Source organism: Saccopteryx leptura, chromosome 3 (genome assembly GCF_036850995.1).
Source record: "Saccopteryx leptura isolate mSacLep1 chromosome 3, mSacLep1_pri_phased_curated, whole genome shotgun sequence".
Taxonomy (NCBI): domain Eukaryota; kingdom Metazoa; phylum Chordata; class Mammalia; order Chiroptera; family Emballonuridae; genus Saccopteryx; species Saccopteryx leptura.
The window spans coordinates 85575359-85600414 of record NC_089505.1 but is presented as its reverse complement, the minus strand read 5'-3'; the positions used below and the strand labels follow the sequence as shown (position 1 = coordinate 85600414).

At 57.1% G+C, this 25056-nt stretch overlaps 3 protein-coding genes across 6 annotated transcripts in view; 2 read left to right on the top strand and 1 right to left on the bottom strand.

Annotated features, from left to right (window-relative positions):
- CEP104 (centrosomal protein 104) overlaps window positions 1–5812 on the top strand; it is a 40130-nt gene extending 34318 nt beyond the window's left edge. For both annotated transcript variants that reach the window (XM_066374873.1, XM_066374874.1), the window contains exons 19-22: window positions 94–232; window positions 354–421; window positions 2927–3011; window positions 3744–5812. In XM_066374873.1, the coding sequence (XP_066230970.1) occupies window positions 94–232; window positions 354–421; window positions 2927–3011; window positions 3744–3859 (408 nt within the window). In that variant the 3' untranslated portion in view covers window positions 3860–5812. The remainder of the gene's footprint in view (window positions 1–93; window positions 233–353; window positions 422–2926; window positions 3012–3743) is intronic.
- Window positions 5813–7454: 1642 nt separating this feature from the next.
- On the top strand, window positions 7455–18854 carry LRRC47 (leucine rich repeat containing 47). Its single transcript, XM_066374872.1, has 7 exons — window positions 7455–8783; window positions 14028–14477; window positions 15153–15269; window positions 15913–16028; window positions 16581–16683; window positions 16942–17031; window positions 17158–18854. Exons 1-7 carry the CDS (start codon window positions 8169–8171, stop codon window positions 17404–17406), a joined length of 1740 nt encoding a protein of 579 aa, XP_066230969.1. The 5' UTR covers window positions 7455–8168; the 3' UTR covers window positions 17407–18854.
- Window positions 18855–20409: 1555 nt separating this feature from the next.
- SMIM1 (small integral membrane protein 1 (Vel blood group)) lies at window positions 20410–23744 on the bottom strand. 3 transcript variants are annotated; one of them, XM_066372000.1, is made up of 4 exons: window positions 23615–23744; window positions 23161–23290; window positions 21385–21532; window positions 20410–21091 (listed from the first exon to the last, which is right to left on the bottom strand). In XM_066372000.1, exons 3-4 carry the CDS (start codon window positions 21477–21479, stop codon window positions 20965–20967), a joined length of 222 nt encoding a protein of 73 aa, XP_066228097.1. In that variant the 5' UTR covers window positions 21480–21532; window positions 23161–23290; window positions 23615–23744; the 3' UTR covers window positions 20410–20964. The 3 variants fall into 3 exon arrangements, with proteins under 3 accessions (XP_066228097.1, XP_066228099.1, XP_066228098.1); XM_066372002.1 differs by having other exon boundaries at window positions 23244–23290; XM_066372001.1 differs by lacking the exon at window positions 23161–23290 and having other exon boundaries at window positions 23615–23736.
- Window positions 23745–25056: the final 1312 nt, after the last annotated feature.

Genomic DNA, 25056 nt, shown 5'->3' with positions numbered 1-25056 from the left:
GCACAGGGCCGGTGCCAGACAGTGCCGGCTGGCCTGGGCAGGGCGTGCGTCGGCGTTCCCAGCAGCGTGCTTTGTTCTGTGTTTTGGATCCAGGTGGTTGAGATATCCAGCTTGACAGAGCACCTGCTGACAGAGTGTGACAAAAAGGATGCATTTGGAAAGTGTCACCGCTGCAGCGAGGCTGTTTTGAAAGAGGAGCTGCCTAGACATATCAAAGCGAAGGACTGTAACCGTGAGTGCCTCCTCGGGTGCCGTGTCCCTAGCTCACCCTGGGGAAGAGCTATCCCTGCTTCTCTGCCCCTCACCCAAGTTCCACAGGAGTAACCACATCATGTCTCCCAACACCATTTCAGCTGCCAAGCCAGAGAAGCTGGCGAGCCGGTGCCCGCTGTGCCACGAGAACTTTGCCCCTGGGGAGGAGGTGAGGCCCCCGCCACACCCTGCATACCTGTCACCTGCCCCCCCCACCACGTGCTCCCTCCCACGTCCTATGGCAGCACCTCCAGACGGCACGTCCCCCCCATGCAGATGTCCACTGCAGAGCACTAAAATGTGACTGCGGAGCCACAGGGGTGTCAGGCCCACGCTCTGCGGTGCTGGCGGGGCCGTGACCTCCCAGGGTCAGAGCACATCTTCCCCTGGCCCCAGAGGCCACACGTCAAGACTGGTTGCACATTTAACTCACGTGATAAGGTACTTTTTGTCCCATAGGGCTTTCTGTGGTGATGGCTGATTGTCCCCTTGGTGTCAGTTAACGTGTCCCTGCATCCTGTGTCCCCCACGAGCTGCAGGGGGGGCAGTAGCCTGTGCAGGTGCAGGTTTGGCATGGTCAGTTTCTACTTCCTGTGGCCACTGTTTCTGTGAGGAGCTCATGACAGGTGCAAGGTTACAAGTGCTGACTCCCAGGCCCACGTCACCAGCTCTGGGGACTGCGACGTCCAGATGTCCAGTCCTGCCGCTGCTTCTCTATCACCAGCTGGACTGGCTCTTGGCAGAAACTCTCCCTCTGAGTCCTCGGGCCGCCTGGGCTCGGCTTCTGCTGGAAGGACAGAAACGTGTCCTCTTCGCCTTGTTTGCTGGTTTTCAGATAGCAACCTGGGCCCTTGTTTGGGCAGCTCCCTTGTTCCGCTTTGTTTTGTTGGGAGTGTCTTTGTGAACTCGTCATGGGCTGGAACCACCAGCCTTGTCACTGTGGCCTCCGTCCTTAGTGATGCTCTTCCCACAGGCTCTGACATTGCTAGGAACCCAAAGGGCTCAGAGCTCCCTGGCCATCTGGGGCCCAGTGCCAGGGTCAGCCTGTCCTTCACAGAGGCCAGTTCCCCTCAGTGGGGAGTCATACTTCGGAGCCACTACAGGGGTCTCAGACCCTACTCTGGGTTAGCCAATTCTCCAGCCCTCTCCAGGACAGACCAGGGAAGCATTCAGATACGTGCTGTGTGCTCAGTTGATACATTCTGATCCCGAATCTGAGCTGCATAGGTTTTCTTTAACCTCTTCCTTCCAAGAGTCCGGGTCTCAAAGCCCTGGAGACGGCAGCATCAGAATACCCCAAATTATTCATTGCTTTCCCCCGTTGGCAGGTAGGACAGGCTCAGGAGAGCAGGGCCAGGACCGGACCGTGCAGTGACAGCAGAGGGTCACATTTGTGCCCAGGCCTTTGTCTTTACTGCATGCCCACTGGTGCCATAAAGTCACACAGCTGTTCCTGCATCACTGCTACCAGCTGTAAGCACCCTTGGTTCACTGCTTCATGTCCTGGGCAACATTTGAGTGCTTTGTAAAATTCAGTTCCATAGATAAAAAGCCTGGATGGTTCATCTGTGCTTCAAGTGCACTCAGAGAAGGCAGACGGCTGCTGTCCCTGCCCTTCCTAGAGGACAGTTTCCACAGTTCTCCATTTTTGTTGTTTATTGATTGATTTTAGGGAAAGGAGAAGCGGAGAAGAGAGAGAGGGAGAGAGAGACATCGATTTGTTGTTCCACTTATTATGCATTCGTTGGTTGATTCTTGTATGTGCCCTGACGGGGGATCGAACTGGCAACCTTGGCGTATCAGAATGACACTAACCAACTGAGCTACCCAGCCAGGGCTTGCCTTTTTTTTTTAATGGCAGCAGCTCTCACATGCACACACATGTTCTCTGTTTATTTTTAGAATTTAGGAGCCTTTGTGTTTTTGTTGTAACTGTTACCTTTACACCTGTCCCTCACACACCACCCAGTCCCCTCCTTGTGATGACGGGTCTCCTCCTCTGAGCAGTGCAGACATTGGTTACAGCCTCCCCTTCTTCCTCGCCTGTGGTCCCACACGCGATGACTTCTTACGGCGGCTACAAGGCAGTCAGCAGGCTCTCTCTGTGTTTGCGTCTCTGCTGCGCAACAGTGCCCACCTGCCGAGTGGCTGAACTCCCAGTGAGAACCTCACAGTTTCTGTGGTCAGGAGTGTGGACACGACCTGCCTGGGTCCTCTGCTCGGGGCCCCGCAGTCGGTGGCCAGGTGTCAAGAGCCGCATTCTCACCTGTGGTCTCATTGGGGAAAATGCTCTGTGGAGCTCCTTCCAGGGACTGGCTGCTCCGTGTGGCTCTCATCACAGGGCTGAGCCCCTTGTGCTTGCTGCTGTCAGGCACGGGCCACCCCGCCTCACCCTGGGACTCCCTGAGCTGTGTTTCCCACCTGCACACCCTCACGTGACCAGTTCTGTGTTGGGGTGGGGGTTGAGAGCAGAGCTGCTGTCTGTGGAGGGGAGGGCCGGGAAGGCAGGCTGTCCTGTGAGAGACAGCGGAGCCCACAGGCGCAGTCAGCACGGAGCGTGCAGAGATGTCCCCCCAGACACCAGCCAGTGTGGCTGCCTCTGGCTGCATCTCCCACCTCAGGCGTCCTGGCCTGTGATGGGTCTCCGGGCTGATAACCGCCTCTCTCGTTTCAGGCATGGAAAGCTCACCTGATGGGCCCCGCGGGCTGCACGATGAACCTGCGTAGGACACATGTGCTGCACAAGGCCCCGTCGCAGGGTGAGCACCCACGGCGCCCCAACCAGAGGGGCCTCCGCCAGCGGCGCCCCGTCCTCACGCTGGTTCCTCAGGGAGGGGCTTAGGTCAGGCCCGGAATGCTTGACGAGGAGGGGATGTATTTCATTAGAAACCTTTCTGACTGGAGGCCTAGCCTGCACCCTGTTTTAGGGCCGTGAGAAAGGCAAGGGCCACGAGCAGGAGGGTGGGCATGAGGAGCAGGTGTGTGCACGTCTGTGCCAGGCGCTGGGCTGGGGGAGTGTGCACGTCTGTGCTGGGTGATGGCTGAGGGCTGCACACGCCAGCCTGTGACAAGGACAAGGGCTGCCCAAGGTCACTTGGCCAGGAAGTGGAGCTGCAGACCCACGTTGCTTGCTGCCTCCATTTCCAGAGCTGACTCTTTGGAGCTAAAAGTAAGGTACTGGCTTGGGTCTCTCTCCTTGGACCCTCAGTCGGCATTGCCTCTGAGCTCTCATCCTTTTGTCACCTGTGCACCTGGGTCTGCAGCTGGCCACCTAAGAACTGCATGGCTGCTGTCCTCTGCTGACCCCACCACAGTCGGGCTGGCTCCAACAGATGGGTGACAGCCGTGTCACAGCCCCCAGGCTCTGTCCTGCCCCCAGTGTTTGCTGACGCCGGCCACTGCACTGGCATCATGGCTCTGTGCTCCGATTCATGCATTAGTCTCCTTTCTAATGTGTTGCCTGTCCTTACATGTCTGTGTGTCCGCTGCAGGTAAAGGCCCAGCCGTAGCCAAGTCGGGGGCCTCAGGGCCGAAAGCGGGAAGCAAGATCCCCACCCCAAAGGGGGGTCTGAGTAAAAGCTCTGGCAGGACATACACCAAGCGGTGACATGACAGACCTCTGTCTCCTTGAGTGGTACCCAGCAAGTGTCCTCATCGTGAACATTTCCCCTGAAAGCCATCTTTGGGCGGGGTGGCCCCATGCTCCCCGCCCCACCTCCTCTGGCACTGTGTGTGGGGCCGACTGCCTCAGCAGCCTCCCAAGTGGCACCTGATCTCTGTGTGGCAGTCGGTCGGGGCTCTGACTTCGTCAGGGCTCTATAGTGACCAAGTAACCATGCTGTCAGAAGAGAATCCAACATGGTTGCCCAGGAAGCTCACCGAAGATGGGCTGGGTCAGGTCAGTGCGTCAAGGGGGGTCCCCCAACATGGCACCCTCTCCTCCATGTTGCAGTGATTTTGGGCAGACCTCACTATAAACCTTGGCGTGTAGTCTGTGTCCGCCAGAAGACAGCAGCGCAGGGCTGTGTCTCCCTGGCAGTTGACAGGCAGAGAGCAAGGGTGAGTGCGAGCTGCTCCAGGCCGTGTCTCCGGAGCCTGTGTTGTCCTCTGTGAGAAGAAATAAAGCTTAAACAAAACCAGGAGTCACTGAGAACTGGTCCCCTCCAGCACTCATGTCTGGTTTTGGCCTGTCCCACGTCCCTCTCAAAACCGTGTTGGAATTGGAACTGTAAGGTCACTCCTCTCAAACACTCCATATACTGCTTAAAACCAAAGCATCCCTTACAGTGATCAAACCAAACCTCAAACTCCCGTCTCCTGACCAGGCCCCCCACCAATGGAAGTGGCTCGGCATGCCTCACCTGCAGGTAGCCCTGCGGAAAGCTGGTGTCTGTCTGGAACCTCCCGGTGCAGGCCTGCATACCCCAGGTGCCCAATCCACGCAACACCCACAGGAGCTGGCCCCCACCACCCCATCCTGAGATCAGGGGTCCGCCGTCCTCTACCCCTCAAGAGTTACAGGGCCAGCTGTCAGAATGCAGCTAGACCTGCGTGGAATTGCTGGGATTTCTACCACAGTTAGGGTGTAAATATTTTTAATTCCTACTCTGTGGGACCAGAATGCATATAAACTAATAGCTGTCTACACAGTGTGCTGCTCCCTGGCCACGTTAACAACCATAAATTAGCCCTAATCAGTCGTTATATTTGGTAATTAGTACCTTCTCATATGATTGACTAGAAATACTGAGCAAGACTGACCCACAGAATTAGCTTTAAAAAAAAAAAACTGCACTAAAAGCGAGCATGGAGCGGCCGTGTGAACTTCACTAGACCAGGCAGGACCAAGTGCCCAGATAATTATAAAATAGCCCTCTTGGGCTTTCAGAAGGTGGTGGTCGTTTTCTAATCCATTGCTGAAGTACAGCTAAAACACTTTTTTAAACAGAATAATGAGAAAAGTTAACCAAGAAATTATCCCTTTCTCTCTAATCAAAACTTTAAAGAAATGTTTCTTATATATTGTAACTTGAAAATATTTGTAAAAATATTTAGTTTTTAGTGACTGACAAAATCGGGTGCATTTAAAACGGGTTCATCCAGCCGGTTACAGAAGAATCAGGTTTTTCTGGTTAAATGATCTGCGGCCACGATCAGTGGCTGCTCAAAGCTTTACAAACTGATATACACACTATTAAGGAAGCAAGACTACAGGATAAAAATCTGAAAGGACCCTTGCAAGCTCTGTTGGCCATTCATAAGTATCTGAATTTGGAAGAGAAATAATTGAGTTTTTATTCATGAATATGTTGTGGGGTTTTAACAATATTTCTATTTCATATTTCAGAATATTCTAATTTAAAAGTTGTATCTATAAATGGGCATTAGAATACAAATGCAAAAAAATCCTTTCAATGAAAATTTGCAATTTTTAATGTTTTAACATAGTTTTCTATTTGTCTTGATTTCAAGTACCAGAATTATAAAATATCTGAGTAATATATTTTTGTTGTTTCAGGAATTAATTCATTTTGAGTTTATAGTATTCATATAATAAAAATGTCACTAAATGTTTGTCACCTTTATTTCAAGATTAGAGTTAAAAGTGACTTATAGGATGCATTTCCCTCTGCAAGCCTGCAGGTGTGGCTGGGCAGACCCCCCAGAGGGCAGACTCCGTCTGCTGACTGGGGACTGTGATAAGTTGCCAGGAGACTCTGGTCCTAAATAAGTTGTCATATGTAATAGAAAATTATTGACCAATTTTACCTGTGGAGTTAAGTCAGAAGTTCTGTAAATGCTCTAATTGTGCCCATGAGGACTGTAATCTGGAGTCTACATGTGAGTTTTCCCATGTAAAAGAGGGTATTTGTACCAGTCAGTGAGGCTGTTTTACTTTTCAAATAAGGAAAAATGCACTTTCTCTGTAGATTTGTAGAGTGGTTTTAAGCTTTTGTCAGCTTAAATTTATAATTGTTTCTATTTTAAGTTATAATGTGTTTTCCTTTACAAGAGTAGGTACTGAAACTTAGGACATCAGTTTAAAACAGCAAAACTTCAAATGCTTTATCCTACCTAGGTCACGGGGTGGGGGCAGGTGTGTGCTGCAAAGGATATAAGTGTCACATGCTGCATAATGACCTCTCCATCATGACTGGTGGAAGGTGGTCCCAGAAGGCTGTGATGGATGGTGACGAGCACATTCCTGTCTCCATGACAGCCTAGCCGTGGTGCCAGAGCACAAGGCATTCCACGTTTGTGGAGACGCTGGTGTAAAAACATACCCACTGCCCCCCACTTGGTAATGACAATAAGTGACTATGTTAATTGGCTTATGTGTTTGCTATACTTTTATTATTTTTTTGAAAATGTACTCTTAGTCCTTTTTTTTTTTTGAGAGAGAGAAACAGGAATGTTGGGCTGCTCCTGTTATGTGCCCTGACCAGGGAATCGAACTAGCAACCTTTACACTCCAGGACACCCAAACAACTGAGCTATCCAGCCAGGGCTTAATTTGTATTGATTTGGGGGGGAGGAAGACCCCTGACCAGGGATCAAACCTGCAACCTTGTTGTTTCAGGACTAAGGTCTTAAACCACTGAGCTAACCGGCCAATGTTACTTATTGTTTTTAACAGTTTCCTAGAAACAGTAGCCATGTTACCCTGGCAGCAGCTTCATCAGTACCCTGTTTACCTCATCTCTTGATGGCACTGTTTCCCTTGTGCTGTTTAATCTCACAGTGTTTTATAAATCTAAAGTGTACAGTGGTTATGCAACCCACATTTGTGCACAGTCATGTCCGAGGCCTCCATTCCCATGCACCCTCGCTCCCTGACTCACCCAGGGCCACATCCAGTCCCACAAGCCCCCACCCACGGTCAGTCCTCTGTACAGGTAGACCATTTTTTTATCTTCCATACTGCGTTTTTACTGAACCTTTTCTATATTTACATATCTTTAGATACTCAAGTACTTAGTGCTGTGTTACAATTGTAGCATTCAGTACAGTGACAGGGTTTGGGGCAGTGACCGTGGTGAGCTTGTCGCCAGGGGAACAGCAGGCTATCCCTTACAGCCTCGGTGTAACAACTCCCATACCTGCGCTGCAGGCCAGACTCAGAAGTGAGCCCACTCCTGGAGATTCCAATACAAGAACCTCTGATCTGTAGGGGAAGTGCACTGAAAACTTGTTAGAAACCAGCAAGGAAAGTTTAATCCATGGCTGTACGACAGAGAGGGGACTCCACGCTGAATACAGCAGGGGCTGGGTTGTGGCTGGGGCAGGGTGAGTCGGTGTCGGAGGCAAGCAGGGTAAGACACCAAACGTGCCACTTAGGTGCACGGATTATCCCGACTGGTCGCTCTCCAAAACACGCCAATGCAGGAAGACGCTCTCTGAACCCCTCTTCTGCATGAAAACGCATCCAACTAAAGGAACCCAACTATCATCAGTCCCTTCCCGGCATCGTGGAGCAGACAAGACGGCAGGAGAGGGGACGCGAGGTGGCGCCACACCCCGGCGGACTGTCACCTTCCCCGGTTCCCCTGGGCTCCTTTCCCTAAAGACCACGTGCTCCCCAGAGGCCGCCGCCCCACCGCTAGCGCACCCCGGCGGGGAAGCTCGGATCCTAAGCGTCCTCAGGCGGCCCGTCCTCCCCGGGCGTCGCCGGCGGGTCGGGGCGGCCCCGCTGCTCCCTGGAGTCTCGGCGGAGGCCGACGGGCTTCGGCTGGGAGGGCCCTGGACCCCGGGTTCGGCTCTTCCAGGAGAGGCGCGGCCCGGGGGCCCACTGGGCCCGCCAGTGGTCCCTATGCCCGAGCGCGTCCTCTACGGCTTCTTCCGGCCCGTACCGGAATTGGTGCACCGCGCGCCGGAAGTGACGCACCGCGCCCGGGAAAGCAGCCGGCGGCGGCGCGATGGCGGCGGCGGCGGTGTCCGAGTCCTGGCCGGAACTGGAGCAGGCGGAGCAGCAGCGGCGGCGGGAGCTGCTGCTGACGGGGCCCGCGCTGGAGAAGCGGGTGCAGGCAGCGGGCGGGCGGCTGCCGCCGCGGCTCTTCACGCTGTCGCTGCTGCACTATCTGGAGGTGAGCGGCTGCGGGAGCCTACGCGAGCCGGGCCCGGGCCTGGCGCAGGGCCTCCCGCAGCTGCAGAGCCTCGTGCTCCGGCGCAATGCGCTGGGGCCTGGCCTGAGCCCCGAGCTCGGCCCGCTGCCCGCGCTGCGCGTGCTCGATCTATCGGGCAACGCGCTGGAGGCGCTGCCGCCGGGCCAGGGTCTGGGCCCCGCTGAGCCGCCGGGCCTCCCGCAGCTGCAGAGCCTCAATCTCAGCGGCAACCGGCTGCGCGAGCTGCCGGCCGACCTGCCGCGCTGCGCCCCGCGCCTGCAGACCCTCAACCTCACCGGCAACTGCCTGGACTCCTTCCCTGCCGAACTCTTCCGCCCCGGCGCGCTGCCTCTGCTCAGCGAGCTGGCAGCCGCCGACAACTGCCTTCGCCTTCTCAGCCCCGACATCGCCCACCTGGCCTCGCTCAAGGTCAGCCGGGCGACCTGGGCGGGCGAGTGGGCGGGTGGGCGCCGGCCCTGGGGAGCTGCCCCTACCCCCGCTGACCTGGCCTCCGGCCTCAAAACGCTGTTCACAGCTGGGCTTCCAACACCTGACACACTCACTGTTGCTCCTTCTTAGCAAGCGTGGCTTCCTGCGCAGGTGGAAGCGGGTGGACGGCAGGGCCGCGATGGGATGTCTGTGTCTCAAGTATCTGTGAAATGACTGGTTGAGCTCTCTGGAGGGGCCACCCAGGCAAGGCTGGAGGATGTGACAGGAGGAGACTTTGCACACTGCCGCACGGTGTGACTTCGTTTATGGCATTTTACTTGACGCCAGCGACAGCCTCCCCCAGTAGGTTTATCATTCCTGTTTTGCAGAAGAAGGCTGGCAGGGTGTATTCCCAAAGTAAAGAGCAAATAATTTGGGTTTTCCCCCAGACGACATGGTCTGGGGTCTGCTCATTTATCCTTCGCGGGTCTCCAGGCCCCAGGTTAAAGCTTGGCTCACAGCAGGTGTCCATTAAGCCCACTGAGTTCGAAAGACCAGAGGATGGAAGTCACAGAGCCACCACCTAGCTCCAGTCTGGAGGCGCTGTGTCCAGTGTACTTCCCCCTGCACCGTCCCTTTTGTTTCGTCATTTAAAAGGCAGGGCTGCATGTCTTCGCCCCCCCCCCCCCCCCCGTTTTTTATACTTTTTTTTTTTTTTTTTTGTATTTTTCCGAAGCTGGAAACGGGGAGGCAGTCAGACACTCCCGCATGTGCTCGACCGGGATCAACCGGCATGACCACCAGGGGACGTCGCTCTGCCACAATCAGAGCCATTCTAGCGCCTGAGGCAGAGGCCACAGAGCCATCCCCAGCGCCCAGGCCATCTTTGCTCCAATGGAGCCTCAGCTGCAGGAGGGGAAGAGAGAGACAGAGAGGAAGGAGAGGGGGAGGGGTGGAGAAGCAGATGGGCGCTTCTCCTGTGTGCCCTGGCCGGGAATCGAACCCAGGACTCCTGTACGCCGGGCCGACGCTCTACCACTGAGCCAACCAGCCAGGGCCCTGTTTTTTATACTTTTAATGCACACTTTCCTTAAACAAAATGTGTATTGTGTTTAGCCACTCATCTATCTGCAGGAGAGATTGCTCTTAAGATAGCTAACCGATCTTACAGCTATGTCTATAAACGTGTAAAGATAGTGTGTGTATGTAGTTGAGGGAACTAGAGCCCACTCTGCAGAGTGACATGTGCTCACTAGCATTTCCAGGAAGACACTGTGGGGGGTGAGTCCCCCGATGGTCCAGGTGCCTCACACTCTCTGCTCCGTTTCCCTCAACTCCATATTGCCATCTGAGAGATCTCCTGTTTTTGTTTCAAGTCGATGTACCAGGTGTGTGGCTTAATATTAATAATATTGCATCATGTGAGTGCACAATCAGGTATATTTCTCTTGGAACCTGTAGTTTCTTTTCTGCCAGGCCCTCTGTGGTGACACACCCAGTCGAGTCATCGTCTGTATTGTGTCCAAAGGGCAGATCTTGTTTGCTAATTCCTCACGTTCTCCATTCTGGTGAGTGTTTTTAGACGTCAGTTGGATCGCGGTCACGTGAGGAGAGCTGTTTCTCAGAGTATTGTGCAGGAGCTACTTAGCATCCCGTTTGGGTTTAGATGATATCCTTGAGGGGGAGAGGAGTGCTTTTCTTTTTCTTTTCTTTTTTTTTCTGTGAGAGGTGGGGAGGCAGAGAACAGACATACTTCTGCGTGTGCCCCAACTGGGATCCACCCGGCAAGGCCACTAGGGGGCGATGCTCTGGCCATCTAGGGCGTGGCTCAATTGCTCAGCAACAGAGCTCTTCCCAGCAGGAGGAGGCCAGGGAGCCAGTCTCAGTTCCCGAGGCCAACTCGCTCCAATCGAGCCATGGCTGCAGGAGGAGAGAGAAAGAGGAGGGGGAGGGGTGGAAAAGCAGATGGGCGCTTCTCCTGTGTGCCCTGACTGGGAATCGAACCCAGGACATCCACACGCCGGGGACATTCTACCACTGAACCAACTGGCGGCACTTTTTCTAAAATGCCTCCCTGAGGAGTGCACCTAGCGAGGCCACAGTGCTGCACACACGCTGGGGTCAGGAGGACAGAGATGCCCTTGTCCTTCCTGGTGCTGCGGAGGAAACGGGAAGCATGGTTTTCGCTCGGTCTCCTCACCTGTGAGATGAGACGAGGGTGATAGACGGGGCTCACGCAGGGGGTCCATGGCTGCATTACCACTCTAAGACTGTGGCTGAAAACAGCAGTCGTGTTAGGTGCTAACGATTCTCCATTCTGGACCTCAGGCTCAGCTGGACAGTCGCTGCCTTGCTGTGGGTCATGTGTGGGGGTTCCACTGACGGTGGCCTCCGGGCCGCCCGGGCTAGAATGCCGAAGGGCCAGGATTCTTTCCTCGGGACCTCTTTCCCCCGCAGCATAGTCTGTCCTCTCACGTGTCACGTGGCAGCTCAGCTGTGCCCTGGAACTTCCCTCTCACTCCACTGCATCCTTCCTGTTGGTTCAACAGGTAAAGCCCAATCCAGAGTTGTGGGGAGGCATTACACAACGGTGTGAAGACCAGGAGGCATGGTTCTTACGGGCCACCGCAGTAGCGGCACACGAGCCTCTGCTTTTACCCCACCCCATGCAGGGAGGCTGCAGTGCCAGTGCTGGGTGCCTGCACCCAGGGAGTTGCCCAGGTGGTGGCCCAGACCCTGTCCTTACTCTGGGACCTGGGGCAAGGAAGCTGAGGGACAGCTACGCTTGGCTACTTTAGTGGGCCTGGCTTCGCAACCGCCAGGCCTCTGGCCTGTTCGGCATGGCTGTCCCACAGGGAGACCTGAGAGTATGGAGCGGGCTTCTCCCCAGCAGCATACGTCCTCCCAGGGGTCTGTTCCCTCAGGACCCCACTGCCAGGGCTGCCGTGCACCAAGGATTGGTGGCGCCCTCACATGGTTGCTGCTGCATTTTTCGTGATTTGCCCAGACCCAAAGCACTTGCCCATCAGAGACTGACGCAGGGGTGAATAGGACAGACATACCCCCAAGCTTCTGGAAAGGGCCGGGACAGGACATTAGTTCGCTAAGACCGTACCATCCTGCCAGGAATTGTGCCCACTGACCTCACCAAGTGTCATTCACATATGGGACTCCTCCCATGTCGAGTTTCACAGAGAAGTTAACTTCAAGGGTGAGACTTTGTCCAGTGATCAGAGAAACTGAACTTAAGGGATAAAATCCTTCAGTTTTTTGTTTTCTCCGTTTCTGCAGGAGGTGGGGCTCACCCAGGTGGGGCTCATCCAGGTGGGGCTCAGGTTCCTTCAGCCTGCCACCTGCTGGAGCTAAGACTGCTTCTTATACCCTCCCCCCAGAGGCGGAGGCCTGTCCCAGGTTCCCACCACCAGGAATTCAGGGTCACTTTCCCAGCAGTGTGTCCCATGCAGAAGTGGTCCCAGAAGGTGGTTGGCTGGTGGCACAGTCTGGGGTCGGAGACTGGCCCACTTCGCTCCATCAGGGCTTATTACCTGTGAGAAGGGAGCAAGTACAGGTCCTCTGAGAGTCAGCTCCAGGCGGGGCTCGAGTCAGTGTGGGGTTCATGTCCTTTTTAGCCGAGGGCGTAATTCAGACACACCTTCCCCCGCAGGAAAGCCTTGCTCAGTCTCCTGCCCTGGCAGGGTTTGCAGGTACTGAGGGCACCTCCCGTCTCAGGGCCTCCCGAGGCTGCACCCCTCACCCTCTCATCCTCGCAGGCACCTTCCAACTGTCCAGCCAGCCATGTTTTCATGCATGGATGAGGGTGACATCAATGGCGTTGGCAAGCTGTTTGGCCAAAGGCTCTTTGGACGGTGCAGGAGACTGTGAAGCCAGTGTGTTCAAGCTAGGCTGCAGACTGACCCTACCTTGAGACGCCAGCCCTTCACAGCTCTCCGGGCTCAGGGCAGGCTGGGGGTACCAGAGTCATCTGGTCCAGTTTGGCCCAGCTGGTCTAGCTCCTGCTCAGTTTCCTTCGAGCACCAGCAGCTGGCTTCTTAGAGGGCATTGTGCAGCCCACAAGCCCAGGCGCAGGACCAGGCACCGTCACCATTGCTTCCTGTTAGGATTCCAGGGCACATAGGGGAAAAGCTGGGTACAGTCCATCTGCCCCACCACATCAGTCCTGCCCGAGTGGAGGAAGGCCTGGAGAGGCCCAGCACCGGGACAATGACATGAAATCCTGTGAGCCCCAGCCAGGTTGCTCAGTGGATAGAGCATTGTCCTGGCACGCTGAGGTTTGATCCCTGGTCAGGGCACATCTGAGAAGCAGCCTGGGGTTGCACAGCTAAGGGGAAGGACAAAGTGCAGCTGCAAGTTGATGCCCCTCTCTCAAATCTGGGAAAATTTTTAATAATAATAAAATAACCATATAAAAAAAAGGAAATTCTATTAGCCAGTGACCACACACTGGCCCTCTGCCACTCGGACCCCAGAGGTAACTGATGACCGCACCTGGCTTACCTGTGCCCCTTTGCCTTCCTTCATCCCTGTTCACAGCGCAAGGTCAGCTGGCAGCACAGAGGCTTATAGCAGTGGCCCCTGCCTGTTCCTGGGTCACCGAGAGGCCTGCGTCCCCTGCAGTGTTAACACAGTTTCCCCTTTCCCTGCACTCGGGATGAGACAGCCGTGCTCTGTGCTTCAGTTTGGGGAGAGTGCTTCACTTGGGGAATGTTGCTCCTGGAGCAACATTCAGCTTGTTTCCCTTAGGAGAGTCATAGCAGTGTTTTGTGGGGCACCTGTTTGTCATCTAGAGCAGCATGTTTCAGCTGCTGGCCCGTGGACCAGTCCCCCAGAAATTTTGAGTCACTGGTCTGCAAAAGACTTAACCACCCCTGTTGTATGAAGATTTATGGCGCCAGTGATCCTAGTCAAATTTGCTTATGCTCAGGGTGATGTCTGCCTAAGCTATCCCCCAAATAACTCTCCTATTGTGCAAGTCCCTAAATGCAGAAGGGTTGAGAACCACCAATCTGAAGTACTCATTTGTTCATAACCAAAGCGCTCACTCCCCTGTCCATGTTCTATCTTGTTTCTCTGACCTGACCATCCAGCTGCAGTGTTGCTGTAGTTGCGACCCCGAGGAAGCTGAGGGTCAAGACAAGCGTTTATTATAGAGATCGCAGGGGAGGTGCCAATGTGCTCTGGGCGCGATGCCCTGGCTCTGAGGCGGTCTCCCTGCCTCCCTTTCAGACGCTGGACCTCTCCAACAACCAGCTGATCGAGATTCCAGCGGAGCTGGCCGACTGCCCCAGGCTCAAGGAGATCAACCTGCGCGGGAACAGGCTGAGGGACCGGCGCCTGGAGAAGATGGTCGGCGGCTGCCAGACCAAGTCCATCCTGGACTACCTGCGGGCGGGGGGCCGGGGCAAAGGCCAGGGCAAAGGCCGGGCCGAGGCAGACAAGGAGGAGGGCCGCAGAAAGCGAAAGGAGCGCAGGAAGAGAGAAGGGGGCGAGGAGGAGGAGGTGGACGAGGCCAGCCGCCTGCTGCTCCGCGTGCTGCACGTCTCCGAGAACCCCGCCCCGCTGACGGTCATGGTCAGCCCTGGCGTCCGGGAAGTCCGGCCCTTCATCGTGGGGGCTGTCGTGAGGGGCATGGACTTGCAGGCCGGGAACACGCTCAAGCGCTTCCTCACCTCTCAGGTGGGTGCAGGTGGCCAGTGAGATGTGGGGCCCACACGGGTGCGGCCTGTGGGGGTTGGGGGGTGAGGAGAAGACCCCGTGGGGCCAGGACCTTGACCTGGCACTTCTGTGTGCCTCAGTCTCCTCCCTGGGCAATGAGGACACTGCAGGCCCTAGCGCTGGACGTTGATGGGGATGAGTGGAGGCAGCATGTATGCCGTGAACAGAGGGGACTGGACCTCAGTCCACGAGCCCCTTCCACAGACAGAACCCGTGTGAAGGAGGGTCCCGGGGCGGGTCGCTTCCCCCCTCTCCCTACAGTGAGCACAGCTCTGAGGCTGGCTGTCGCCCTGGGAAGTCCTGTTCCTCCAGCCCCTGAGGTTTGGGTGGAGCTCCCGGTTTCTGTAAAGCGTTACACATTTAGTTTGTGTGAGGTGGCCTCAAGCCCTCGGCTCTCGCCAGCGTGTTCTGTTTGAAGTTGTGCTTGTGTTCATTTAGTCATAAGCTTTAGTTCAGGAAGGGATCTTTGAAGTCTCAGAGAGAGTGTTGTAGAGTTAGGGAAAGAAGAGATTCTGCTGATGCGCAGATGAAACCGCGGTCCCATGAAGTGAGTGAGTGTCCGAAGAGAGGAGTGGGTGCGGACGCCCCCCTTCCCATCCTGGCGCACTGAGCTCTTGCCCTCATGCCGTGTTGCAGACGAAGCTGCATGAGGAGCTCTGTGAGAAGAGGACAGCGGCCACCATCGCGACCCACGACCTCAGAGCAGTCCAGGGGCCTCTGCTGTACACCACCCGCCCACCGCAGGACCTCAAGGTGACAACGTGTTCCTCCTGGGTTTGCAAAAAATGCACATGCACAAGGTTGTGTGGGAGCCTTTTGCAGTCAGGTCAGACAGTGCTGCTGGCACGTCCCCAGATAAGACCCAAAGCAGGCCACTGTCACAGGCCTTTTGGGAAGCCAGCTCCTCAAGGGAGTTTATACCTCAAAAGTGGTTTTCTTCATGTGCTCACTGACACGGGACCAAATACATTTGGTTTGTTTCCCAGTTGCAAAACCCCTAACCGGGTTTGATGTTAGTGAGCAGACCTGTCACGGTCCTGCCGTGTTCTGTTGAGCTCAGCACTGGGCACCAAGGTCCCAGGCAGTGACCTGCTCCCCTGCCGGCCTTGTCTCCCCCTCGGCCTTCCGGGGCCAGTAGCCTTGGAAACGCAGCTTGTGTCGAGCGGTGCAGGGGAAGCTCGGTTTCAGGAGGACTGGAGAGTTTGGGCGTTTGGGTTCCCGGGTGACCTGTGAAAGGCGTGTGGTCACACACGACATGGAGAGCGGTAGTGTTGTTAGCTGCAGGACAGTTGTCACCTCTCTCATTGTGGAGGTTAAGGCGGAGGCTTGGGCGGGTCACCGGCACATGTCCGCCAGAGTGTCCTCACGTGAGCTAACCAGAGGTTTCTGCCCCAAGATCATCCCCCTGGGGCGCAAGGAAGTCAAGGCCAAGGATCTGGTTCGGCAGTTGCAGCTGGAGGCCGAGGAGCACCGGAAGCAGAAGAAGAGGCAGACTGTGTCAGGCCTGCACAGGTGGGGGTGGCCCGCGGGTGCATGCCACCAGGAGGTCCCACATGCCGTCCCTCATTTTATTAACTGTCATTTAGGAAATTCCCAAAGTTGCCAAAACTTGAGAAATCTCTCCAAAGTCCATTCACTCTGCTGTCAGACTTGTGCGAGGTTGAGGCAGTGCTCCAAGACCCATGTCTTGTGGGGGTGTGGGGTGTGGACACCACTTCTGAGGATGCCAGTGGAGGATGGCAGGCCTGTGTCACCTCTGGAGAGTGGCCTGTAGCGCGGCACCAAGGATGCAGGTGGGAGAGGGAACCGTGTCACCTGTCAACCCTAGAAAGACGAACCACCAAACAGACACGTCTCACCAGATCTCACACAGCTGGAAGACTACCCTTGAGCCCTGGGACCTGCTGTCCTTAGGCCAGCTGCCGTCCCTGTCCACACAGGTTTGGGGACACTGTTCCCAGGGCTCCCTGGGTCGCACACTTGGCTGGTGTAAAGGGCTGTGACTGGCCCAGCTGAACCGTTAGGGGCATTGTGGTAGCTTTGCTGTCGCTGGGTCTCCCGCAGGTACCTCCGCCTGCTGGATGGCAAGGAGCAGTACCCTTGCCTCATGGACGCACGCGGCGATGTCATCTCCTTCCCGCCAATAACCAACAGCGAGAAGACGAAGGTGAGGATTGTCCGTGTGTCTGTTCCCGATGAAGCCTGGCTGCCCACAGCCACAGGGCTCACATTGGGGCTGGTCGGCAGGCTGCGCATGGCCACACTGGGCCAGACCACATCACCATGTGTGCAGCCTTCCACAGGGAGGTGGCGTCCGGGCTGGACTGACTCCACTTTGCAGGGTTCTCAGATTCGATGTTACCGTCGCTGGTGCCTACTGTGGTAACTTGACGTTTTCCCAAAGTTTTCCTGATTTCTTTTTAAGATTAAGAAAACGACTTCTGACTTGTTTTTGGAAGTAACGAGTGCAACAAGCTTGCAGATCTGCAAAGACGTCATGGACGCCCTCATTCTGGTGAGTGACTGCAGCTCCGTCCAGACGAGGACAGTGTGTCCTGTGTCCCTTCTGCACCGCTGCCTCCTCTGCAAGCTGGGTCCCGCCTGCTCCTCTCTGGGCTAAAAAGATGTTTTTCATTTGCAGAAAATGGCAGAGATCAACAAGTACACTTCAGAAGATAAAGAGGAAGGGTCCACCTCGGATACAGAAGCTGACGCCACCTCTGGACAACCTCCGGACGCCGAGACGAACGCCAGTGCTGAGAAAGACGGGGCCGCCCCCCTGGTGGTGGAGCAGGTCCGGGTGGTGGATGAGGAGGGCCACCTGAAGGTGGTGTACCCGTCCAAGACAGACCTGGACATCGCCGCCTCCCACGTGACCGTGATCCGCTGAGCTCCACAGGTGCCGCGGGCCTGTGTGCGGTGTTACTGAGTTAAGTGGTTACGCTTCCCCCTTGGCATTTTTTAAGGCCATCTGCATTCTTTGTTCAGTTTCCAGAAGATTCCTCCTTCAAGGCGTGCCGTGTTGTCACGTGCTTAAATGCCACTCCCACTTCTACAGAGGTTTTTGATGAAATCATTCGCGCGGGATTCATTGTTCAAACGTCCTGAAATCATGTGGACACAGCCAGTGACTCTGCGGGGACAGAGGCTGCGGGCCCGGCGCTCAGCTCCACGCTGAGCCCTGCACACATCTTCGTGCCGTGTGCGGCTTCTCTGCGGTGCCACGCCTGTCACGCCCGCTGCAGAGTGCGGCCTTGTGCTCCCCACTTGCACTGAATCAGGCCTTTGTTGAAAAGAAAAAAAAACTTTGGTGGTGGGTTTTTGGGTTTTCTTGGTAAATTTCCTAATGTTGCTGTTGGACACGTAGCACGTGGAGCCGTGGAGCCTTTAGCCACAGCCCATCACCTGCACAGACGAGCGCCCATTAGGCCGGCGAGCAGCGAGGTGGATCGGGGGTGGTACAGGTGTTTGTGAATGAGCCCTAAGGGGAAGAGCAGACTGCGGACCCTGGGTTCCCAGGGAAACATGCAGGTGTCCCGTTGGAGGTCCGGACAGAACGGTTCCCTCTGTTCACTGTCTTCTGTCGTCCACCGGGTGAAGGGGTCTGCGGCAGGTTCTACTGCAGGTGTTCGCAGCGTTCGTGTCTCGGTGTGGCCATCTGTCTATACAGGTGTTGTGTGGTGTGTATGAGTACATGTGTGCCCTCCCTGGAGCCGGCTGGCTGGAGGCCATGCTCCTCACTGATCTCACGGGTCTGCAGTCTGGCTGGAGTGTGAGAAACTGACTCCTCAGCTCTGTTTGGTGACACTGTTGACTCAGTGGGCTTTGATCCACAAAGGACAGTTTATGTGTTTTCTCAATTTGGGGGGAGCGTTTAACCATCCTAAGTGGATGTGCATGAGGCCCGGGCCCTTGCACGGGGCACACGAGCAAGGCCCCACACCCCACACAGCCTGTCTGCTCTAGGATGTAGTGCGGTGTGGCCTTGAGACCTCGATTGGCCATCCTGTCACCACAGCCTTCCCATCTTTGTGCCTGGGCTGAAGTAGGTGTGCCACACGACAGCTTTCCCATGTGGTGTTTCCCCCCAAAGCCAACCTGTGGTGTCTGTCCCTGGCTTGTCAGGGCTGCAGGTCACAGCAAAGCCCTGCGCAGGGAGGGGGCACCGCCAGGCTGCCCTCTTGGCTCCTGGGACTGGGAGCTTGGTAACTACATTGTCAGCGTCTCTTCTGCTACAGCTGTGTTCTGTGGGGTTGGGAGAGGGATTCACGTACGGCCAGACCTCTGTGCCAGTCTCCCGTCCACCAGTCCAGCCATACAATAAAGGCATTTAGTAAACACCTGGCTCCTTCCCAGTGTGGCTGTCCTGCCGTGGGTCTGCAGCCAGTGTGGGAGTGTCTGAGGAAGCAGACCCAGGACCCACGCAGTGACCGCCTGCAGCCCTGCCTTCCTGGTCCTGCCCCACCCTGAGGGGTCCTGCTGTCCAGAGCAGCAGGTGGGTCCCCACCCAGAGGCACATGCCAAGGAGTCAAGTCACTGGGATACACACACACACACACACACACACACACACACACACAGTCATCACTTCCTGACCTTCCATGTCGGGGGTGCTGGACAGTGACCTAGCAGGGTTTTGTTCCCTCCTCTCTCTGCCCTCAGGGCCCTAACACCTGGGCCTGGCACATGGCCTTGGGGACCATGGGACCAAAGCCACTCGGGTGCATCTGGGACCCAGGAGGATCACATCCTATAAGGCCACATGTGCCTGCAGTTTCCCTGCAGACAGGGCTGGGCTGCCATCAGCCCACGGGAAGCGGGAGCTGCACCCACTAGTGCCTTTGGCTCTCCAGCCAGAACCGGGGTTGGCCTCTGGCATCTGCTGTGGCCCAAGGAGGAGGTGTTTATGAGGACCCTTGTCACCCAGCAGTGCTAGACCTGGCTGCAGAGCCTCTGAGGTCACCGGCCATCCCTGGCTTCCTGTAAGGTCCACACATAGACCACACCTCGCCTTCCCTCCTGCCCTGTCCACCTCCCTTGGCCAGTCGTGTCTGGCCTGCCCGGCAGCCAACTTGCTCCTGCCCAGCGGCTGCTCAAGGACTGTGCCCCTGGAGCCTGCAGGGCGCCTGGGCAGTCAGGGAGGGTGGTGGGCTTGGGTTAGCCAGGATCCCTCCTCCTGTCTACCCTGACCCAGGCCCTGCCCACAACCCCCACCCCATGGCCTGTCCTGGGATCACCAGGAATCCAGCTGGGGCACCAGGGTGAGGCAGTACAGGTGGCCAGGTGTGTTCCTCCCTCCCCAGATGTGGCCAAAAGGATGGGGGTGTAGGGTCTCCCTGGATACAGACCTGGCTGGACCAGACCCTGCCTACTGCCCTGTAACCTGCTTACCCGGCCCCCAGCAGGCACACCTGCCAGCCTCCCTCAGAGTCAGGGACCACTCAGGATGTGCAGCCTCACCTGATGTCCACCTGGCCCCGCCGCACCCCCCAGGCTGGTTCTGCCTTCTGCTGCCAACTTGGCCTGACACCCAGGACTTGGCAGGGCCCACAAGGACAGTGACTGCTGGTCTCCCACCCTCAGCCGTAAGGCATCTCTCGCAAGGGTCTGAAGGGGCTGAGACACATTTGCAATGGGCAAGGGGCTGAGCATGAAGGCCCAAAAGGCACTGCTGGGCACAGACGGGCATGCAGGCCTTGGCTGTGGTCAGGTGAGGTAGGAACAGGTCCAGCCAGGGGAGGGCCTGTTCCAAGGCTCTCAGCCCAGCGAGCAGAGCAGACCCTTCCCACAGGCCTCCCAACAACTGCTCAAATGCCCTCCGGCTGGCCTTGCATAGATGGGTGGACAGCACTGAGTCACGCCTGGCCTGGGGCCTCGTGGCTATCACCCATCATTTATTCCACAGACGTTTAATAACTTGTGTGTACACCATCCTCTGCTGGGGGCACCCGTGAGGTGAACAGCCCCTGAAGGGAAGACACGGGGTGGACCTGGGACAAGGACTGAGGCCCCTCTGCCCGCGTTGCCTGGGAAACATCTTCTAGGACGTCTTCTCTGCCTGGGAGTGAGGGCAGAGGGACACACACGACTCCTCTCCCTGCCATCCTTGCACATGAGTCAGAAGGCCCATAGCGGACAGGCCAGTTCTTCACAACACCCCCCCCCCCAGGGAAGACCCCCATGCCAGGGCATCCAGGTCCGAGCTCGAGGCTGGGGAGAGGACAGCCACCCCATGTCCCAGGGTACCCAGGCTGCAGGTCTGCAGGCCAGGTGTGCCCCAGGCTGGGTGTGCCTGCGCACCCGTGGAGGGGCCTGTGACTGGGGAGGGGCGGTGCATTCGCACACGGAGTCTGCAATACAAATGGGTGTGTGTGGGGGGTCTGTATACGAAGGGGTTCTCGTACCCGCGTCCCTCCCAGCCCATGCCCCCGTTGCGTGTGGCCAACACTTATATGCACTTGTGTATGTAGTAGCCGGTAACGTAGCCCAGGATGAAGACGACCCAGAAGAGGGCCACTCCTCCCAGCACCTTCACGGCGACACCCAGCTTGCCTGAGCACAGCTTCCGGGAGAACCTAGGGTGTGAACAGTCAGCACGTGAGCCCCGGGAGGGACCTGAGTGGAGAGGGGGTGGGGGTGACCCCGGGATAGGTGGGCCCCGAGGGAAGGCAGGGGCCACTCCACTGGACTTGGGAGACAGGTAGTAACCCAGCACAGAGGTATGCAGAGGTGGGGGGCCTAGGCTGGCTCAGACTGCCAGGGAGGGCACCCAGCTGGTGCGGAGTAGAGGCTGGCAGGAGGGTCAGGCTGGGTTACAAGGGGCCCGAGTGGCCTGTGGGCCCAGTGGGCTTCCCCTCCTGGTGCTCACCTCTGGCAGCTCGAGGCCTCATCTGCGCTGGACACAGCCCCCATGCTGACTTCATCCCACCTGCTGTACTGCACGCCAGTGTCCTGGGGCTGCATGCTGGGGCCGCCAAGGCCTTCACGGGGCACTGGCTTCACTGTAAAGCTCGGCCCTTGCAGGGACAGTGAGGGAAGGGTGCTTTCAGGGTGAGGGTCTCCCGGGGGGCCGGGAAGGGGGCAGAGAAGCACTAAGGTGGGCTGGCTCCTTTACCCATAGCCTCCCCATTGCCTTGTGAGGTGACCGAGACCAGAGTGGTTAAGCCTCTTGCTTAGAGTCACATGGGAAGGGGACAGAGTGGAAATTCCAACCCAGGGAGTCTGAAAGTCCAAGAACCCTGTGCTCAGGAATGTGAGAGGGTGAGTGTCCACCCAGCGCTGGGGGCCCTCCCCGTTGGCTGGGCTGATAACCGCCTTCCTTCTGCCCATTCCTGACAGATAAGGCCCCAAAGCCCTCTCTGGAGGTTGGGAAGGGAAAGGATGGGGCTGTGCTGGCGGCTGGTACGGCCTGTCTGGTTGGGGGAGGAGGCCTGGCTGGCCCCATGGCAGCTGTGTCCTCTGGCCCTCAGCATGATGGTCCATCTCCCCCCACCGCCTGTGGGAGGAGCCAGGTTGTGGGGGGGGGGGGGAGCACACGGGTCTGCTGGGGTCTAGGAGCTGGGGAGGCAGCCAGCAGCAGGCCCCTCACTTCTCGAGTCTGAGACTGGGCTCAGCCCCCACCAGCCTGGGAAACCCCGACCTTGATCCCAGGAAGCCTTGGGCACAGGCTTCAAAGCACAGAGGGCCCCTTAGCTGCAGGAAGGCAACCCAGAAAGCCACAAGGCCAGGCATGCCTCTGTATCTGCCCTTTCCAAATCCCCGGCCCAAGCCCGTGGGGAGGACTGATGGCCACAAAGCCTGTCAGTCTGGTGGGGGCCCTTCCTCCCTAGCAGCCACTCAGACCCATCCTCAGGCCTGAGAGCAGCCAGCATTTATAGACTGTGCGTTCTTCTTTCCTGGGGTGTGTCCAGTAGAGGCGCTGTGGGCCAACTCCCAGCTCCCTACCTCACATCCACCCTTTCCTTCCTGGGCGCAGAATCTATCTTGTTCCAGAAGGTAATGTGCCAGCCCCAAGTGATACCCATGGGCTAAAACAAGCTTATTACCCTGGTCCCTGCTTTCCCATGTCACCTAGATGTGAGCAGAGTGCTGGGTGACATGTGGGGGATGCAGCAGGGAGGGGTTAGGGAGGCTTTTCCTTCGTGAGAGAAACGCAGTCACCTCCCTCTTCCTGCCTTGATGTGATGGCTGGAGCTGTGGCAGCTGCCTTGTCACCAGGAAGTCCTGCAACCCCAGCCCTGATCCGCTGTCCCTGAATCCACACCACTGTCTACCTGTGGGCTTCCTGGTGGAAGGACAGTCAGCCTCCATCTATTCAAGCCCAGGACAATGGGTTCTTCTCCTTTGCAGTGAAATGTGTCCCTAGCTGATGTAGACTTGCTCTCAAGTCGTCCTAGTTGGACAGTGTCACCAGAAGTCGGTGGGGTGACTACACCTGGGCTCCTGAGGCCCTCACTTGCTCAGTAACCATCTGTCCAACCCACACACAATGGTCACACCATGTCCCAGAAGCCTGGGGCTGTGCTGCCAAGCAGGGATATCTGCCAAGCCCTGGGGGCCTCGGGGACACAGCCCTTCCTGGCAGTGTGAGGATAGGAGGCGCTCCATGTACCCCCAAAGCCCCTCTGAGGAGCCCACAACTTACAAAGGGAGAGTCGTGGTGGAGGGGGGCAGGGCTGAAACCTCAGGGGCCCAGGAAGATGTCAGAAGCTGGCCACTGGACCTCACCTCCTCCTAACCCCTAGGTCGACTGAGGTACCACTGATGTGTCCCACCTTAAAAAATAGAAAAGAAAGAAAAGGTGACGAGAAGGGGCCGTGCCACCGTTCAGGAAGGGAACGGACCCTGAGGTGTCCCCAGGCGGCTCGCATCTGGCCGTCCCTCCGGTGGGTCAGGCCGGAATTGGTCGGAGGGGAACAGGCCATCTTCCCCGCCCCCCGCACCCCCAATCCCAAAGTCTCAGGCCAGCCGCTCGCAGGCCAGGGAGGCCGCGGCCTAGGAGGGCCGAGGGCTGCCGCTGCCGAGGACCCCCTCCACCCGCGCCAACCCCGCACCCCCTCGGATGCACGAGGAGGTTGCACCCTGACTTGGCGTCTCACCTGGCGCAGACGTGCCGGGTTGCGCGGAAAGGTGCGCGGAACCTGGGCGGCCACAAGGCTCCCTAAACGAGGGCGGGGCCGGGGCCAGAGGGTGGGCAGGCCGGGAAGATCTTATCCGGGAAGGGGCCTGGGGGCAGGGCCCTGCCGGGGGCGGGACAGGGGCGTGGCGAACGGCGGGGGCGGCCCCCAGGCTCGGCGCTGTGGAGGAGGGACTGCAGGGAGGAGGGCGCTGCTCCCCAGGACCCAGACTCGCCGGGATCTTGGAGTCTCCTCCCCACCGTGGTAGCCCCGCGCGGCCGCCCGGCCTTCCTCGACCCTGCGGGACGGGCCGAGCTCAGAGCCGGGCCCCAGATGGAAGTGAGGGTGGTGGGCAGACGTGGGCGCAGGGCCCAGAGAAATGCCCCGCGGTCTCTTGCATTGCGTACGGGCTCGTGCGTGCAGACCTCGGCTCACGGACAAGCGTGCCTGCCCCTCCTGCTGCCCCCATCCCGGGAACCTCGGTGGGAATGGAAGTACCACCCCACCCACCTTCTAACGGAAGGGTCACACCCGCAAGGCAAGGGTCCCAGGCAGGGAACCCCGCGGCAGGGGGCCTCAGAGGTGCCCCCCCCCTGGAGGGAGGGAATTACCTCTGTGGAGTCAAAACTGAAAGCAGTGGGGAGGACAACCCTGTCCTGTGTGGGGTCTCCCCAGCATGAAGCCAGCCAGCGGGGGGGGGGGGGGGGGGGGTTTGGTGTGATCCCCAATGAATGAGTTTTGGAATGGGGTTAGGGGGTGGTCAACGTAAGAAATGTCCAAATCTGTCAAAGTGTTTATGTTTATTTGAGCCAAACTGAATGACAGTTGCCCAGAGGTAAGATCTCAAGACACTGAGAAAAGCCTGTGGAAAATGGCAGTTCCACCACTTATTTTATATGATACCTGAGAATCAAAAGGGAAGCCCTGGCCCCGGTGACTCAGTTGGTGTGAATTCAACCGGATACAAGAGGGTTACAGGTTCCATCCCCGGGTCAGGGGACATGCACGGATCAGCCGAGGAATGCATCAATGAGTGGAACAACAAATCAATGTTTCTCTCTCCGATCAATAAAATTTAGAAGAAAAATCAAATGGAGACTGACCCGGCAGCGCAGTAGATAAAGCATCATCCCAGCATTCCGATGTGGGTTCACCCCCCCCCCACCCCAAGTCAGGGCACTTAGTGAGCGCACAACTAAGTGGAACAGCAAGTTGATGCTTCTCTCCCTTCCTTTCCTCTCCCTCTCTCTCCAAATCAATGGGGAATTTTTTTTTTTTTTTAAAGAAATCAAAGGGGAAGATAAAAGGGGCTGATAGATTGGGCAGATGAGAGAAAGCAAAGCAGAGGATCTCTGGGATTGGATACAGAGTAAAACGTGAGACACATGCTTCTTTTGTATGCAGCAGTTAACAGTTGACAATTA